At 43.5% G+C, this 19,014-nt stretch overlaps 1 protein-coding gene across 4 annotated transcripts in view; it reads left to right on the top strand.

The window, feature by feature from the left end:
• The window catches only part of ABHD18 (abhydrolase domain containing 18), a 238,741-nt gene that overhangs the window by 109,337 nt on the left and 110,390 nt on the right, over positions 1-19,014 (top strand). For 3 of the 4 annotated variants that reach the window (XR_003854765.1, XM_029590941.1, XM_029590850.1), the window contains exon 8: positions 961-1,099. Coding sequence is in view for 3 of the 4 variants with exons in the window: in XM_029590941.1 (XP_029446801.1) it covers positions 961-1,099 (139 nt within the window). In the remaining variant the exon portion in view is untranslated. Of the gene's footprint in view, positions 1-949; positions 1,100-19,014 lie in introns of all 4 variants that reach the window. The other variant, XM_029591069.1, reaches the window with a different exon arrangement.

The following is a 19,014-nucleotide window of genomic DNA, read 5'->3' on the forward strand; positions in this document are numbered from 1 at the left end:
TCTTCCTTGCACCATCGTCTCATCCACGCATTGAGACTCTGGAGCTCTGCCTGCCTTTGGCGACCTGCGCGTGGAACAGGGAGAATTTCAGAGAATGCCACCCTGGAGGTTCTGGATTTCAGCTTTCTACCTAAGAGCCTAAATTTGGCTTCCAGAACTTCCCTCCCATATTTTCCTATGTCATTGGTACCCACATGTACCATGACAGCCTGCTCCTCCCCAGCACTGTCTAAATTCCTATCTAGGTGATGCGTGAGGTCCGCCACCTTCGCACCAGGTTATTTTCTTTGCTAGGATTAATTACCCTTAATTTGATAGTAGGAATGATGGCATTTTCTTTATAATTATATGTATAGGCCTTACAGTCTTAAAGACTTGCTGACAGTTATAGCTGTTCTGTTAAATTAGAGGCTCGGTTCAATATAACCAATTTGACAGTTTTCTATATTGTTTTTGCATGGATGTAGTTCTGTAAACTTAGGCTGAAAAGACTGAAAGTTATTTGCTTGTATAATGTTCAAGATATACATGCAGTGGGTTCCAAGTTCCCTTGCCGACCCTGAGGAACTGCTTCCCCGCCTCCCTCCCCCCTAGAAGGTAGAAGGTGAAAATGCTGGGAGTGCTGTACCTAGAACTGGCACTGAGATTAGAGAGATATAATTTTGGAATGAAGTTACCTCCCACAGGTGTATGCTGCTGTATGTATAACGTTGCAGTACAATTGCTCACAACTGTTCACCAGAACTGACTTTTGACTTGGCTTTATAGATATTTGCATTGATTGGAGTTAATTTCTAGACCACTTCAAATGCTGCCCATTGTGCTAACCTAAATTATGTATTTGGTTGCATTTTTAAAAGTGGGGTTTTTATGTTTATTGCAGTTTAAGAAATAATCTGTATGCACTTATTTGATCTGCATGATAAATCCTTTTCTTTTTTTTGTATTGGGGGAGGAAAGGAGATCAAGCCTGAAAAATGTCTCTGATCTGTTCGTGATGGGAGGAGCTCTTGTTTTGGAATCAGCTGTCCTTTTGCATTGGTTGGAGAGAGAGGGTTATGGACCACTAGGACTGACAGGAATATCCATGGGAGGACATGTAAGTTTGTCTGTAAGATTTTTATTAGCTAGAATTGTATCAGCTCTCCAGGCTGATAGAAAATAAAACTGAGGACATATATTGAATGCAGAAACATATACGTGTGACTCAACTTATTATAGCAGCACATATTAAACCAAAAGTAGAATTACACTTCAGAGATGGCTTACAGCCAAAAGGTAAAGTGTCCCAGAGATGCTTGTACACTATGTATTTTACCTCACACTTGTAGCCATGTGTGAAATAGTAAGAAAATATATTAATTCAGGGAAGTGTGGCTTTTTAAAATGTAAGAGAGAATTAATCATTGCAATAGTTTCGAACCTTGCTTATTCTGAGAGTAGAAGAATCTGAAGTGTAGAAATGTTTCCTTTTTTTAAAAACAAATGTATACCTTTATGTAATGTATATATATACCTTACTGAACTGTACCCACTTAGATAAAAATACTCTAGGAAATACACAATTAGTAATAAGGACTTGGAGTAGCCCATTAGTCATTCATGTGGTGTTATTTTGTTAACAATTCAAAAGTTTCTTTTTCTCAGGGGTAGTGTCTCCAAATAAGCTTATTTTGTGCCAGGAATGAACCTCATGTTGGGAATGATTTCAGTCTTCCAAACTTACTAATGTCCATAACACTTGCATTGTACCAAAGAGAGCCACTGCTTGGAGTTCGTATATATTTAGGGGCCACATCAAGTTGCGCCTGGAAATTCTTTTAAATTAGGCCAGTGGTGCCCAAAACAATTGGGACTATATCTGTATTTTTCTGCCACCTTTTCTTGGTCTCTGATTGTATCAGTTGGTACTTGAGAATCCTCTTTCCATTCATTCCACAGAATAGCCACTTGGTACTGACACTTCTATTAGCAAAGCTGTTCATGCGTTTTGCTCCTTTACAACAATGCAGCTTTTCAATCATAAAGTTTATCAGTTGGAGTGGGAATGTCCAAGGTGATCACAACTTTTTCATTCTCTATAGTTCTCTTAGTCATGATTGTAGTGATATTTTGGTACAGCATTGTTAGTGGTGACAGTTTCCAGTGAATAAGCCACGCCATCTTATTGTACAGGCCTACTAACATTAGCATGTCACACCATGCAGTAAGATATGTAACAGTTTCCAGTCTTATTTTACAGAATCTGCATTTGTCTGTTTTTATCTATTTATTTAATTTATATTACGCTCAGCCACTTCAACGCAAATTACATATGGTTGCTCTGTACCATCTTGTTTGTAATCCACTGTCTTGTGTTGAAATCATCTCTTATCTTTTTCTTACATAATGGCATTATGCAATATTACCTGGTCTTTGGTTCCATACACTCCCTGTTGTTACCCTTTTGTTCTATCGTCATGATGATGGTAGTTCATGTATATTCTATTGGTATCTCTTGCAATAAACAGCTTATAGATTGTAGGTAGGCAAGTTTTTGGTTGGTAGGGGTTTTTTTTAGAATATTACTTGGGTCTCCCTTTGGAAGGAGAAGTGTTTTTCCTGTTTAACCATTGTGGTATTAGCTCTTGCTGTTGACTTTTGCAGTTTGCTACGTCTTGGTGAGATATTAAATGTTTGAGCTAAAAATTGGGCAATCCATCAGGGCTGGGGTACTGATGAACCTGGTTTCCAGCCTTTTGTTACTTCTGCCTATTCCAGAGTTTTGATATTTGCCTTTTCTCTGTTTGTCTGTCTGTGCTGGTTTGGGTTTAAATTTCTGTGTTATTTTTATTTATTTATTTATTTATTTATTTTTATATACCGGCAACCGTTTGCACATCGTGCCGGTTTACAGATAACTTACAACAATGGATATATAGGCAAAGCCTTTACAAGGAACAGTGTTTAACATAAGCTCAGAAACAGAGCAAAAACTAGCAAACTTGTGGAAAGAGGGGTAGGGGTGGTCGAGACAGGGGAGGGGGCGGGGGGGAGGGTGAAAACAGGTACAAAAGGAGTAATATGTACAGGGGTCGAGAGATTATTGACGTATACATAGGTTATATTATTGACATCTATATACATTGGCAAATTGACATAGGTTATATTATTGACATATACATAGGTTATATACAAGACTGTATAAGCATGTAGTAAATAAGTATTTGAGGTGAGAAAATGGGAACGGTAGAGCTATGTGTCATATTATGTGCTAGAGGTTAGGTGTAGGGTTTGTAAGTCCTTAGAGGGTGTGGGAGTAGGTCCAGTGGAGGGGGTGTTAGTACGGGAAGGTGGTAGGGTTAAGGTGTTAGTAGGTAAAGAAGACGATTGGGGTAAGCTTGGAGGAAGAGCCAGGTTTTGAGTTTCTTTTTGAAGGTGGGTGTGGAGGTTTCAATGCGTAGGTCAAGAGGCATGGAATTCCAGAGGGAAGGGCCTGCGAGGGAGAGGGCCCTGTTCGTGGTGGAGATGAGTCTGGAGGATTTTGTGGAGGGAGGGATAAGGATTCCACGGAGGGAGGAGCGGGTGGGTCTTGTGGAGATACGAAGGGTGAAGGGTGGGTTTAGCCAGTTGTAGTGTTCATTAATTATGCTTTTGTGGATGAGGGTAAGGGTTTTGTATAGAATTCGTGAGTGGATAGGAAGCCAGTGGAGGTTAAAGAGGGTGGGAGTGATATGGTCTTTCTTTTTGGCATTGGTGAGGATGCGTGCGGTAGCGTTTTGAAGGAGTTGTAGAGGCTTGATGTAGGTAGCAGGGAGTCCCAGTAGGAGTGCGTTACAGTAATCAATTTTTGAGAAGATTATAGATTGGAGTACTGTACGGAAGTCAGAGAAGTAGAGGAGGGGTTTGAGTTTTTTGAGGGTTTGTAATTTAAAGTAGCAGCTGCTAAGGATGGATTTGATATATGGTTTGAAGGTGAGTTGGTTGTCAAGTATGACACCTAGGTTTCTTGTATCAGAGAGAAAGTTAGAGGGTTGGAGGGTGGAGGGGGAGGGTGTGGAGGCATGTCTAGAGGAGATGAGGAGGAGTTCAGTTTTTTGCGGGTTGAGGGCTAGGTGCATGTCAGTGAGGAGTTGGTTTATGGAAGCGAGAATAGTGTTCCATTTTTGGAGAGCGGTGAGAGCAGAATTAGTAAAAGGAATGAGGATCTGGACATCATCTGCGTAGATGAAGTGTGTAATCCCAAGGTTGGAGAGGAGGTTTGTAAGGGGGAGCATGTAGATGTTAAACAAGGTGGAAGAGAGGGAGGATCCTTGGGGGACGCCACAGTTGAGATTAATAGGGGGGGAGGTGAAGTTGTCGGTAAGGACTGTGTAGGTACGTTTTTGGAGGAAGGATTTTACCCAGGAGAGAGCAGTACCTGATATTCCTATACCGATGAGTGTGTTGATGAGGATGTTGTGATCTACAGTGTCAAAGGCAGCGGATATATCTAGCATAGCGAGGAGATAGGAGTTGCCGGCGTCCATTCCTTTGATGATGGTGTTGGTAAGGGAGAGGAGTAGGGATTCAGTGCTGAGGAGCTTGCGGAAGCCATATTGTGAGGGTGGGAGTATATTGGATTGTTCGAGGTAGTCGGAGAGACGGGAGTTTACTAGTTTTTCAATGATTTTGGAGAGGAAGGGGAGGTTGGAGATGGGACGGAGGTTGGAAAGGTTGGAGGGGTCAAGGGAGGGTTTTTTTAAGATGGGTTTGACCACGGCTTGTTTCAGGGAGATAGGTACTAGGCCGTGTTCCAGGGAGCAGTTAACGATTTTGGAGAGTGAGGTGGCTATGGTTTTGGGGATAGAGAGGAGTAGTTTAGTGGGGATGGTTTCAGAGGGGTGGGAGGAGGGTCTCACTTTGAGTGTAAAGGGATTTTAAAAAGGGACTTTAAAAGGGACTTGAATCTAAAGGTTTTTAATTTTGGGTCCACCTATCCACAAGGTCTTTTCTTCATAAATAGTTTTTAAAGGACTTATGTCAAATATCATTCACTTAAATTAGGTACTAATCTAACAATCCATAGATTGTCACAATAATACAAATGTTCCTCAGTCACAAACTAACACAAAGACTATTATTCGGTGTAATATCCATAGTGCTTTAATCCTAAGGTATATCATCTGGTGGCTTAAGGCTTGTCCCATTTGCCTTCAGCTGTCTGCAATAAAAAAAAAAAGCTGACTCTCCTGAGAAAGGAGTTGGCTCTGATTTTAAAATACCTCCGTAACTATACAACATTCAGGATATCTGCCCCCATTCCCACAGAGGATTCAAAAACCCAGAAATAAAGGGGTTACAGTAGGATTTGGCAAGATCAGACCTGTGACACAGACATGTCCTCCCCCAAACAATACCCATACAAAATGCCTTTTCTGCACTGGAAAATGAAGATGCTCTAGAAATGGAAATTGAAGTGGGATCTGAAAGGAAAGAAGACACCCAATGCACACAATCTTCAAAATACTGTCAAAGGACCTCAAACTAGAAAAATTCCTTCTGCTGGGTGACTTGTATCAAAGGCATTAAATTGGGCTCATTTTTTAAGGGATACACAAAGGTTAAATGCCTCCCTAGATCTTCAGCTAACAGAAATGCAAACCAGAATGTTGGTGAGATCAGAGAAAAAAGTAAAGTATTATAAAGTAAAACTATTATAATCTACTTGGGGACCAGTGACCTGATTTGAAACAGCATCTCTGCAATAAAGATATTTTCAGATTCTGGAGGAGGGGCTTAGGCAAGAATATTGTTTTGTTAATTCATGGAGTCATTTCTTTGTCTGTGTTGTATTTCAATTATGTTTGTAGAATTTGTAAATCGCTTAGCCTCAGCAAGTAGGCGACTAACATGAATAAAATAAATTACTTTTTTCATAAGTGCTACCTATTCAGGGAAAGAAAAGGCTAAATTATGTAGATAACTGCTACTGCCTAGCACTTTTATAGCCCTACTTGACTTACACAATGCTGTACAAAAACATATAGCTGTCCCTTCTCAATAGAGCTTACAGTCTAATCAAGACAAGCATAATCACAAAAGAGGCTTTGGGAATTTCATTTATTAAGGAAATGGTTAAAAAATTATCTCTGACAGTATTTGAGTTTGTGTGCATTGGGTGTCTTCTTTCCTGGGGGGGGCTCAATAATGGGGAGGGGCTCAATAACTGGTGGGGGGGGGGCGATAATGGCGGGTAGCGTTAGATCGTCGCCTTCCCCCTCTGCTGATGTGTCTGAAAAGAGAAAAAGTGAAAGCGTTACTGCTGTCGCACATGCACACATCCAGAACGGTAGGAAGGAGAACTTATCGACATTTTAAACAGGACCCTAACCTCTAGCATTTCAGTGAGCATAACATTTAACAATGCAAATATGATCGGCGTGCCACACGGCATTAAACATCCACATACTTTTACTATGCTGATGCTATTAAAGGCTAACCTTGCTGTTCTTCTGGAGGAGCAGGTTCTGCGGTCTATGACCCCTCCGTGGTCTCTCTGAAAACAAAAATAGCAAAAGTGTCACAGATGCGCATGCAAAGATCCAGAATGGCACAAATGTTAAATTTCTTATTGACATTACTAAAGAAGACCTTGCCACTTGCATGGCAACCATGACAATTGCTAACAGCACATACCTTCCTCCGCTCTGCGGTGGGCCTGCAGGTACTTGGGCTCCTCCCACCTGATGCGCCTTGCACGCTTTTTCAATGCCTCAACCTGGAGGGAATATAACAGAAATAGGAAACACAAGTTGATATAAAACTTTTATATTGCTTTTGAGGCAAAAAACAATTCAAACCAAACAAATCAAGTGTCAGTTTTTCTTTTCTCATCCACAACAATACAAAACAACCCCAAAATACTAAATGTAATTTAACTCGGATTTTTCCCTGCTACCAGAATTATAAGCTGTGTCATTCTTACAAGCAACATAGACCAGACCTTTGCCAACCACAACATAGGCCAATGAACTTACCTCCCTCGGGCATGAAGCCTGGGCATTGTATCGCACCCGCCAGGCCTCGTCGGCCCAGTCCTGGTCCCGCGGGCACTCAGGGCGGAAGTAGAGGTCACCTTCATTGTCAACTATGAGTGTGGCCAGGAGCCTGACGACCCCCTCCGAAAATTGGGAAGCCTCCCATGCGGCATCCTTGCTGTAAAGCATTTATTTATTTATTTATTAAAGGCTTTTCTATACCGAATTTCTTGATACAAATCAAATCAACTCAGTTTACATCAAACAATTAGGAACTATAACCAACCAAACAGTAAATACAATTTGAAGGAGAGTAAAGTAAACAAAATGGCTGTCCGGGCGTGCCGTTCCACGTGCAAGTGTCCTGCCACCTGCTCCCGGCATCTGTACAGGTGATGGAGCCGCTGGGATGCCTAATTGTAGACACCGGAAAAAGGCCTGGCGCGGCGTCCTTCACCTGGCATCTATACAGGCGTCCATGTCTGCGATGGAGCCGCAGGGACGCCAAAATAACTTAACGTAAGAAACTATAATAAAAGAAAAGGAAGCTATTTATTGAGGATTAAATGGGAACACAATTCAAGAACTATAAATTATGCAATGGAAAACACAGAAGACAAGGAAAAATTCAGACTTTAATTTATTTGTCTCACAATTATTTGTTATTTTAAATCGACTTTTCTGCTTGCTGGGAAATGGTTTGATGGATGGATGGATCAGCTTGCTAGGAAATAGTTAGATGGATGGATCACAGCTCCTGAAAGAAACACAACACAAGATTTAACAAACTGTACAGGCATTAAAAGTATTATATCTTGAATTTTGCAGAGCTATGAGCAACAATAAAAGCACCATATGAGTATGGAGAAATGAATGTATAACAGATAAGAACTTACAGGAGAAATAAGTTTCAATGATCCTTCGGACATCATTCCCCCATGCAGTGTTGTCCGCCTCAGCAGCCAGTTCCATGGGCGGATCTGGTGGCAAGTTTTCTGCTACCTCTGCATCCACACCAAATCGCTGACAAATGTGTAGCATGCAGCAGGCAACAATGATGTTTGCCACCTTTTCTGCACTGTACTGCAGGGCTCTCCCAGAGTGATACAGACATTGGAATCGTCCTTTCAGAACTCCAAAAGTACGCTCGATAACGTTTCTGGTGCTGCCATAAGCCTCATTGTAGCGTTTTTCTGCTGCAGTGCGTGGAGACTGAAGTGGAGTTAGCAACCAGTGTTTACAGCCATAGCCGCCATCACCTATAGGGGGAATAATCAGGAATGCATCAAAAACAACATCACATATATAAATGCACACTTATTGTATACCGGACATCCCAGATATAGAATCCCAGGCTATAGCCGATGTCACTTACCAAGTAGCCAGCCTTCACCATACTTCCCCTCTGGGACATGAGTGCCCATAGACGAATGTGCCAGAATGTAGGCAACATGGCAGCTCCCAGGATACTTGGCTACAACATTTAGAATCCAAAGGTGTGCATCGCAAATGACTTGAACATTCATTGAATGGAAGTGCTGGTGATTCCGGAAGGAACTCTCTTCCTCCGACCTGGGGGTAAACTCAATATGGGTGCAGTCTCTAGCACCCAACACGTTCTGCATCCCTGCAATACCCATGAACCCACTGCAGATCTGTTGCAGCTCCACTGGATCGGTAGGATACATGATAGACTTCCTCATCCGCTTCATCATGGCCTTCAAGACCCGTGCCAGATGCCGTGAGAAGGAGGCCTATGTCATACCCGCAACTTACTTATTTATTTATTTTGAATTCTTATATACCGACATTCCTGCATGAAAATATACAGATCACACCGGTTTACAATAAAAAAACAGAACTGCCGCCGGAGGGCGTTGCATAAAACCTTAAGACAATTAGAGTACGTTAGAGAGACCTGAAAACATAAGAGCATTAAACATTGCTCATAAGAACTTAAGAGCAATGACACGGGGGTTTGAAAACTTCTGGTACCAAAAAAATTTAAAGTACCAAGAAGTTTCGTCAACCCTGGCACAGCATGGTGGCGATTGACCAGGGGATTAATGTCGCAGCGCAGATCTTCATAGAGGAACAGGATTGCCCGTGAGCTCAGCCGGTAGGTTCGGACTACATCTTGCTCCGACATACCAAAGATAGTTGTCCATGGGCGAATGATACATCTAGGTCTGCCGATGGCCCGTCCTGGTCTACAGATGTCCCTTTCCTGTGCACGGACGACTCTGTCCTGCTGTGCCTGCGTGAAAAACAACACAAGAAAATCTGCATAACCTAATACATCTTGATTATTCATTTATTCATTTAAGAAATAGAAGTGGAGCCTCAGGGATGCCTAATTCGAGACGCCGGAGGAAGGTCGAGTGCAGCGTCAGTGATGGACCTGCAGAGCCGCAGGGACACCTAATTGTAGATCCAGAGGAAGGCCTGGTGCTGCGTCCTTCTCCTGGTGTCCGTACAGGCGTCCGTGTATCCGCTGGACCTGCGGAGCCTCAGAGACGCCCAGACAGAAAAATGCTACATTTAGATATTAAAAAAAACAACACACATACATACCTCCTCCGGTCTTTGTGCTGGGTTCTCCCGTTGGCTGTTGTCTCCAATAGGCCGTCTAGAATTCATTCGCAGAGCATTTCTTAATCTCGTTCTCACCCGTAGAAAAAAGATCGCCAAAGCCAATATATACATGTAGTCCAATGCGCTGTCCGATGCTGTCCATTGGATATTCACGACTGTCAAGAGCAAGGCACCACACTAAAGCCAGGGTCAGAGTAGGCAGTAAATATTGAGGGTAAAGAAGCAGAACGTGCAGGTTAAAGATGCGCTATTTTGGGCGCGTTACTGTATCGAGGGGAATAGCTAATCAGGTCATTAAACACCATTATCATACCATCTACATGCGGCGAGCGCCAATTGTCACGCGTTTTCAGCACACGCTAAGGACACGGTAGAGCATATACTGGATCGCGCATCCAATTCGCATTAAAAAGCGCGCAAGTCGGGCCGCGCTTTACTGATCGGCCTGAAGTCAGCTTAATAGCAGGTAATGGACTTCTCCAAGAACTTATCCAATCCTTTTTTAAGCACAGCTACACTAACTGCACTAACCACATCCTCTGGCAACAAATTCCAGAGTTTACTTGCGCATTGAGTGAAAAAGAACTTTCTCCGATTAGTTTTGAATGTGCCACATGCTAACTTAATGGAGTGTCCCCTAGTCTTTCTATTTGAAAGAGTAAATAACTGATTCACATTAACCTGTTCTAGACTTCTCATGATTTTAAACACCGCCATCATATCCTCCCTCGGCCGTCTCTTCTCCAAGCTGAAAAGTCCTAACTCTTTAGTCTTTCCTCATAGGGGAGCTGTTTCATTCCCTTTATCATTTTGGTCGCCCTTCTCTGTACCTTGTTTTGAAATATGCTTTTTATTAGTATGGTTTCCTCACTGTTTTGATTTATATTTCCTGACTTTTTATGAGGCATGGTGATATTTCTGTTTTTGATTTATTGCACTGCATATGAATCTGGCTTTTAGTGGTTTCCAGTCCAGTTTTTTGTCTGCACCTTACTATTTATATTTATGGCCTGCATTTGTGACTGATGTTAGATGGTCTGCTAGCTGCAAAAATGCCTTATACCTGTTGGGTTGAAGGTTTTTCTGTTTTTGGTAGAGGCTGGGGATCCATGATTGAAGTGACTCCTTGGGTGGTAAAAATGATTGCAGTTAAGCCTGCTAGATACTGAAATGCCTGCATCAAGTGGTTGAGATTTGATTGCTGTGTCGAGGACCCACCCCACCCTCAGGCCCTCGTTGCACTCAAATTGAAATGTGGCCCCAGCACAAAATGTTTGCCCACCCCTAGTCTAGGAAGTATTATCTTTGCTAGTTATTTTAATTCGCTGTGTGATTTTAAAAGAAATACAGGGCTGTACCTAACTGACTTGTGGGTGTTGTGTGTAATCAATTGCACAGCAAGGGACTTTGAACCAAGGAAAGAAAATCTAGATAGAGCTACAAATTGAGAGGCTGTTTATTCCCTCCCACCCCTAGGGTCTTTCATTCTTAAATAGTTCTTCAAAGGACTTAAGCCCTATATTTCTCACAGGACAAGCAGGATGGTAGTCCTCAAAACAGCCTTTCCGGAAAGAGACTAAGAAGTCCCTTCCGTCCAAAAAAAAATCCTACCCGCCACCGGCTAGAAATCGCTCTATGAGACCATTTCAAAAAACCCAGTCTCATCAGATACGAAAACAAAAGCCGCAAGCAGCTCTCAGCCGGACCCTGCTTCCGGTTTTTGACTCCTGCATAGAGAGCAGCAGTCAGCTTCCACTGCCTCACATACCAGTGGGAGGTCAATTGTGCCATTTCAACAACAGGTGGCACTCAATCACCTCAGACCAGTGGGTCCTAGCAATAATTGCTCAAGGTTATCATCTCAACTTTCTCTCCATCCCACCGGACTCCCCACCTCTACCGATGTAGAGAACATCCCATCACTCCATCTTTCTGGAACAGGAGGTCTCCCTCCTTCTCCAGTCCAAGGCAATAGAACCAGTACCCTACTCTCAGCTCGACCTAGGGTTCTATTCCCGGTACTTCCTAATCCCCAAAAAATCAGGAGGCGTTCGTCCAATTCTGGATCTACGTGCCCGCAACAAGTACCTCCATCGAGAAAAGTTCAAAATGGTAACTTTGGGTTCTCTTCTTCCTCTTCTACAAAGAGGAGATTGGCTTTGCTCTCTAGACCTCCAGGACGCATAGACTTATATTGTGATAACTCCATCTCATCACAAATACCTGAGATTTCTGGTAGGCCCCAAGCACTATCAGTACCGAGTGCTTCCATTTGGCCTTGCGTCTGCACCACGAGTCTTCACAAAATGTCTCATAGTAGTTGCAGCCTTCCTCAGGACTCAAGGTGTTCACGTCTACCCCTATCTAGACAATTGGTTGATCAGGGCTCCCACTCAGCAAACTGCTCTGTCGTCCCTACATCTTACCTTACACACTCTGATTTCGCTAGGATTTCTCGTCAACTGCGATAAATCCTACTTAGTCCCATCTCAAACCTTATCATTCAAAGGGGCAGACTTGGACACCTTGCAGGCAAAAGCTTTTCTACCTAGACAACAAGCTCTCACTCTCGTCTCTCTCGCACACCAGCTGCAGTCTCAGCGCTACACGACTGCACGCTGCTTTCTCATCCTACTGGGACACATGGCGTCCTCAGTTCAGGTCACCCCAATGGCCTGCCTAGCCATGAGTCATGCAGTGGACTCTAAGGTAACAATGGACTCAATGCATTTAGCCCCTATCCACCATTGTCCACGTCACAGACTCACTCCATCAGTCTCTCGCCTGGTGGAAAAATCAGATCAATCTCCTCCAAGGCTTGCCCTTCCAGGTTCCAGACCCTCAAATAACTCTCACCACCAATGCTTCCAACCTCAGCTGGGGGAGTCTATTGGCCAATCTGCAGACACAAGGAACTTGGTCTCCAGAGGAAGCCAAACACCAAATCAATTTCCTGGAGCTTTGAGCAATCAGATATGCTCTCAGAGTATTTCAGAATCGCCTCACCAACCAAGTCATCCAGATTCAGACAGACAACCAGGTGGCCATGTGGTACATCAACAAACAGGGAGGCACGGGCTCCTACCTCCTGTGTCAGGAAGCTGCACAGATATGGGGGGAGGCCCTCTCCCACTCGATGTACCTCAGAGCCACCTACTTGCCGGGAGTGGACAATGTGTTGGCAGACAGGCTAAGTCACACCTTTCAACCGCACGAGTGGTCTCTCAACCCCTCAATAGCGGACTCGATCTTCCAACAATGGGTTTACCCTCAAATAGACCTCTTTGCGTCACCTCAAAACCGCAAAGTAGAGAATTTCTGCTCTCTCGCTCGCAGCCAAACACTATTCAGCCAAGAGATGCGTTCTCCCTCTCATGGGCAACCGGTCTCCTATATGCATTCCCTCCACTTCCCTTCTTTCAAAGACTCTCGTGAAGTTACGTCAGGACAAGGGAACCATGATCCTGATAGCACCTCACTGGCCACACCAAGTGTGGTTTCCAGTACTTCAGGATCTCTCCATTCGCAGACACATTCCCTTGGGAAAGGACCCGCTTCTGATTACATAAAACGACAGGTGCCTGCGCCATCCCAATCTTCAAGCCTTGTCCCTGACAGCATGGATGTTGAAAAGTTAAACCTTCAGCCACTTAACCTTTCTGAACCAGTTTCCTGTGTCCTGATTTATTTAACGCTTTTTATATACCGGCATTCATAGGACACATCATGTCGGTTTACAGGTAACTGTGAAAGGAAATTACAATGAACGATGAAAGAAGGCTAACTAGATAATATACGACAGTGCAAAGATAGAGAGTCAACGAGCAGAAATACAACTTGGTAGAACGAAATGGATTTTGATTATCCATATTAAAATTAGATATGCAAATGAACTTATAAACAATGTTAGGGAGGCGTGTGCACTTATGAACTTAGCATATGAACTTATAAACAATATAGAAACATAGAAACATAGAAATGACGGCAGAAGAAGACCAAACGGCCCATCCAGTCTGCCCGCAAGCTTCACATTTTTTTCTCATACTTATCTGTTTCTCTTAGCTCTTTGGTTCTATTTCTCTTCCACCCCCACCATGAATGTAGAGAGCAGTGATGGAGGCTGCAACCAAGTGAAATATCAAGCTTGATTAGTTAGGGGTAGTAGGGTAGAGTAAACCGCCGCAATAAGCAAGCTACACCTATGTTTATTTGTTTTACCCAGACTGTGTTATTCAGCCCTTATTGGTTGTTTTTCTTCTCCCCTGCCGTTGAAGCAGGGAGCTATGCTGGATATGCGTGTAGTATCAGTTTTCTTCTCCCCTGCCGTTGAAGCAGAGAGCTATGCTGGATATGCGTGAAGTATCAGTTTTTCTTCTCCCCTGCGGTTGAAGCAGGATATGCATTGAAAGTGAAGTATCAGGCTTATTTGGTTTGGGGTAGTAACCGCCGTAACAAGCCAGCTACTCCCCGCTTTGTGAGTGCGAATCCTTTTTTCTTCTCCCCTGCCGTTGAAGCAGAGAGCTATGCTGGATATGCGTGAAGTATCAGTTTTTCTTCTCCCCTGCCGTTGAAGCAGAGAGCTATGCGTGAAGTATCAGTTTTTCTTCTCCCCTACCGTTGAAGCAGAGAGCTATGCTGGATATGCATTGAAAGTGAAGTATCAGGCTTATTTGGTTTGGGGTAGTAACCGCCGTAACAAGCCAGCTACTCCCCACTTTGTGAGTGCGAATCCTTTTTTCCACATTTCCTCTTGCTGTTGTAGCTTAGAGTGATGTTGGAGTCACAGTAACCATGTGTATGTTTATTGAATAGGGTATTATCTCCAGGCAGTAGCCGTCATTCTGGCGAGCCCACCCACTCTTTATTGACGGCCTCTTGATTTTATGGATCCACAGTGTTTATATCCCACGCCCCTTTGAAGTCCTTCACAGTTCTGGTCTTCACCACTTCCTTCGGAAGGGCATTCCAGGCATCCCACCACCCTCTCCGTGAAGAAATACTTCCTGACATTGGTTCTGAATCTTCCTCCCTGGAGCTTCAAATCGTGACCCCTGGTTCTGCTGATTTTTTTCCTATGGAAAAGGTTTGTCGTTGTCATTGGATCATTAAAACCTTTCAAGTATCTGAAAGTCTGTATCATATCACCTCTGCTCCTCCTTTCCTCCAGGGTGTACATATTTAGATTCTTCAATCTCTCCTCATAAGTCATTTGATTAAGACCTTCCACCTTTTGGTCACCCTTCTCTGGACCGCCTCCATCTTGTCTCTGTCTCTTCGGAGATACGGTCTCCAGAACTGAAACACAATACTCCAGGTGAGGTCTCACCAAGGACCTGTACAAGGGGATAATCACTTCCCTTTTCTTACTCGATATTCCTCTCTCTATGTAGCCCAGCATTCTTCTGGGCTTTAGCTATCGCCTTGTCACATTGTTTCGCCGACTTCAGATCATTAGACACCATCACCCCAAGGTCTCTCTCCTGCTCCGTGCACATCAGCCCTTTCTCCCCCCCCATCGAATACAGTTCATTCGGATTTCCACTCCCCATATGCATGACTTTGCACTCTTGGCATTGAATGTCAGCTGCCATGTCTTCGACCACTCTTCCATCTTCCTTAAATCCCGTCTCATTCTCTCCACTCCCATACTCCCACACTCCCATACTCCCATATGGGAGTATGTGCACTACTGTACAATTGAATGCAGGGGCGGGGGGGCAGGGAGGGAGGGAGCGAGGAGGGAAAAAGGGCGGAAAGGATGGGGGAATAGTGCGGGGGATGAAAGTGGGGCAAGGGGAAAAAAAGGGTACTTTGAGGCAGGGGTACTTTCGAGGAAGAGTTGCTAGGGGGTGAAAAGGGTGGGGTAAAGGGAGGCTGCAGGGTGCTGGAGAGGGTGAGGGGAAAAGGCAGGGAGAGTCTTAGCTTTGCAGGGGATGAGGGTGAGGGATGGGGCAGAGGAGGGGATGGGGCAGGGAGGGTGCTAGGGTGGTACGGAGGAGGTCAATGAGAAGGATAGTGGGCCGGGCGGGAGCTGTGGTGGTTCAGGGGGAGGTCATTGGACTAGGATTGAGAGGAGTTGGGGTATGCCTGTTTAAAGAGCCATGTCTTGATTCCTTTTTTGAAATGGCTCAGGGACGGTTTCTAAGCGGAGTTTGGGCGGGAAGGGAGTTCCAGAGGGTAGGACCAGCAATGGAGAAGGCTCTATCTCTGGTGGTAGTAAGGTGACCAATTTTGAGTGAGGGGGTTTGGAGGGTGCCAGCAAGGGAGTTTCTAGTGGGGCGATTGGATTGACGGAATTGTGGCATATCTTCAAGCCAGGGGGAATTGTTTTTGTATAACGTGTTATGGAGGATGGTAAGTGTTTTGTATTGGGAACGGAAGGTAATGGGAAGCCAATGGAGATCTTGTAGTATGGGAGTGATATGATCAGTTTTTCTGGTGTTTGTTAGGATTCTAGCCATAGCATTTTGAAGGATTTGCAGGGGTTTAATGGTGGAGGCTGGGAGGCCTAAGAGAAGGGAGTTTGCAATTTTCGAGTTTTGATAGTATAGTGGTTTGCATAACAGTGCGGAAGTCGTGGGCGTGGAGGAGAGGCTTCAATTTTTTGAGGGTTTGGAGTTTGTAGAAACCCCCTTTTAGAAGCGATTTAATGTGGGATTTGAAGCTTAGTTGATTGTCTAGGGAGACTCCTAAATCTCTGACATTGGGCGGTAGTGTGTGAGCTTGTGAGGCGTTTTGAATCATTTGGTGGATCGAGTCGATTGGTTGATTTGTTAGTATAAGGATTTCAGTTTTTGAGGCGTTGAGTGCAAGGTGGAGATTGGAAAGGAGGGAATTAATGGATGTCAGACATATTTCCCAGTACTGCAGGGTTTCTTTGAGGGATTTCTGAATGGGGATAAGTATTTGTACATCGTCTGCAGATAAGAAGAATTTTAGTCCTAGTTTAGTTAGTAAGTGGCAGAGTGGGAGTAGATATATATTGAAGAGGGTGGATGATAAAGAGGAGCCTTGGGGTACGCCTTGTGTAAGGGGAATGTGAAAGGATTCGAAATTATCAATCTTGACTAAGTACTTTCTGTGGTCAAGGTATGAGGAGAACCAGGATAAGGCTGTATTGATATGCCTATCTCTGCTAAGCGTGATATTAGGATTTGATGGTTCACGGTATATCGAAGGCGGCTGAGATATCAAGAAGGGCAAGTATGTAGGATTGGCCGTGGTCCATGCCTTTGAGGATGGTATCTGTTATTACAAGTAGGAGTTTTTCGGTGCTTCGATCTTTACGAAAGCCATATTGAGCGGGGTGTAAAATATTGTTTTCTTCTAGGAAATCGGTGAGTTGCGTGTTGACCACTTTCTCCATGATTTTGGATATAAACGGTAGATTTATTTATTTATTTATTTATTTATTTATTTAAAGGCTTTTATATACCGGAGTTCATGCACTAGTGCATACCACTTCGGTTTACACAGAACAAGGATCAGAAAATTACATCAAACAGATTGAACAATTAAACAAATATACATTACATCCAAACGATTGGGTATAATAACATGGCTAACTTAGTAGGAACTTGGAGTTTGAGGTAAAGGAAGAGAGATAGTACCAAGTGGTTAACAGAACCAATGTTAATAGCTAAATAATAAAATAAAATAGTAAATACAAATTCTTATAATAAATACAGATGCTTACAGATTACAGTCTTCATGAAAAGTTTACGTCTACAGAATAGGGTTAAGTAAATAAGAACTGGCGGTTATTTCTTTAGGAGTGAAGACTTCAAAAACTGAGGTTACATCTGGATTAAGAGGTATTGGTGTAGCATGCTCAAATATTTAATGATTTGGAATTGTGAGATCAAGGATAAAATTAGGAGTTGTTTGATATGATTATAAAAGCGAGAATGATTCAGGTTCTGGGACGTGGTTCTGAGCTAGACCTTTAAGTGTAGGCTTTTGTAAAGAGCCAGGTCTTGAGTTTCTTTTTGAATGTTCGAGTACACGTTTCGAGGCGAATGTCCGTGGGGAGGGCATTCCAATGAAGGGGGCTGGCAGTCGAGAATGCACGTTTCTTGAGTGAGGACTTGGCTGAAGGTACGTGTAAGGTGCCTAAGTATCTGTTTCTGATAGGTCTTGAAGACTCGTGTAGGCGAAGTGGAAGGCTTAGATCTAGCGACGTGTGTGAATGGATGTTCTTGTGTGTTATAGTTAGCACTTTGAAAATGATTCTGGATCTGATGGGGAGCCAGTGTAAGTGTTTTAGTATGGGTGTTATGTGTTCACTTCTGCTGGTGTTAGTAAGAATCCTTGCGGCGGAGTTCTGCAACATTTGTAGAGGTTTTGTGGTAATGGTTGGAAGGTCTATAAGCAGAGAGTTGCAGTAATCGATTTTGGAAAATAGTATTGTTTGAAGGACTGTTCTGAAGTCCTGAAAATGTAGGAGAGGTTTCAGCTTTTTCAGAATATGTAGTTTATAATAGCATTCTTTCGTTGTGTTCTTGACAAATTCTTTGAGGTTCATTGGAAATGGGCCTGTAGTTTGCAGGGTCATTTTGGTCGAGGGTGGGTTTTTTTTAGTAGTGGCTTCACGATGGCAAGTTTAAGTGGGTCAGGGACTTTCCCAGAGGTGATGGAGCAGTTTATAATATCTAACGGTTTTGCAATGGCGGATGGAATGGTGAGGAGAATTTTTGATGGGATGGCGTCTGCGATGTGGGTGGCCGGTCGCATCTTTTTTATTGTGGATTCAACTTCCTTCAAGGAGGTAGGGTCAAGGGAGTCGAGGTTAACTTTATTGTCGATAGGTAGTGGGTCTGTAGGGGCGGGATTGGAGGGGAGTCGAGTAAGGATTTTGGAAATTTTACTTTTAAAGTAGTCTGCTAGTTTATCACATTTTTTCTATGCTGTTTCTTCTTGGGAGGAGGGAAAGGGGGACTTTGTGAGTTCTGCAACAAAGGAGAAGAGGGCGTTGGGATTGAATTTATAGCTATGGATTTTTGCTGTGTAGAAGTCACGTTTGGCGTGGAGTGTTGCTTGTTGGTATATATGCAAGGTATATTTGTAGGCCGCTTTGTGTGTGGGTGTGGGTTGTTTGCGCCAGGTACGTTCTTTGGATCTGAGGTATTGCTTTAATTTTCTTAGTTCGTTGGTGTACCATGGTTTTCTCTTGGTTTGTGTAGGGGTAATTATTTTGTGGATGGTGGGGCAGATGTCATTGGCTATGTTGGAAATAGACTTATCCCATGACAGTAGAGCGGTATCTGGGTTAGTTAGGTCGAGGTTTTCACTTACTTTGTTGAAGGCTAGAGATAGTTCCTCCGAAGAACATGGTTTACGGAAAGAGATCGTTTTTTTATGTGAATTTGAGATCGGAGTGTTGGTATTGATGGTGAGGTGGGCATTGATGAGAAAATGGTCA

The sequence above is a fragment of the Rhinatrema bivittatum genome, chromosome 1 (assembly GCF_901001135.1).
Source record: "Rhinatrema bivittatum chromosome 1, aRhiBiv1.1, whole genome shotgun sequence".
Classification (NCBI taxonomy): domain Eukaryota; kingdom Metazoa; phylum Chordata; class Amphibia; order Gymnophiona; family Rhinatrematidae; genus Rhinatrema; species Rhinatrema bivittatum.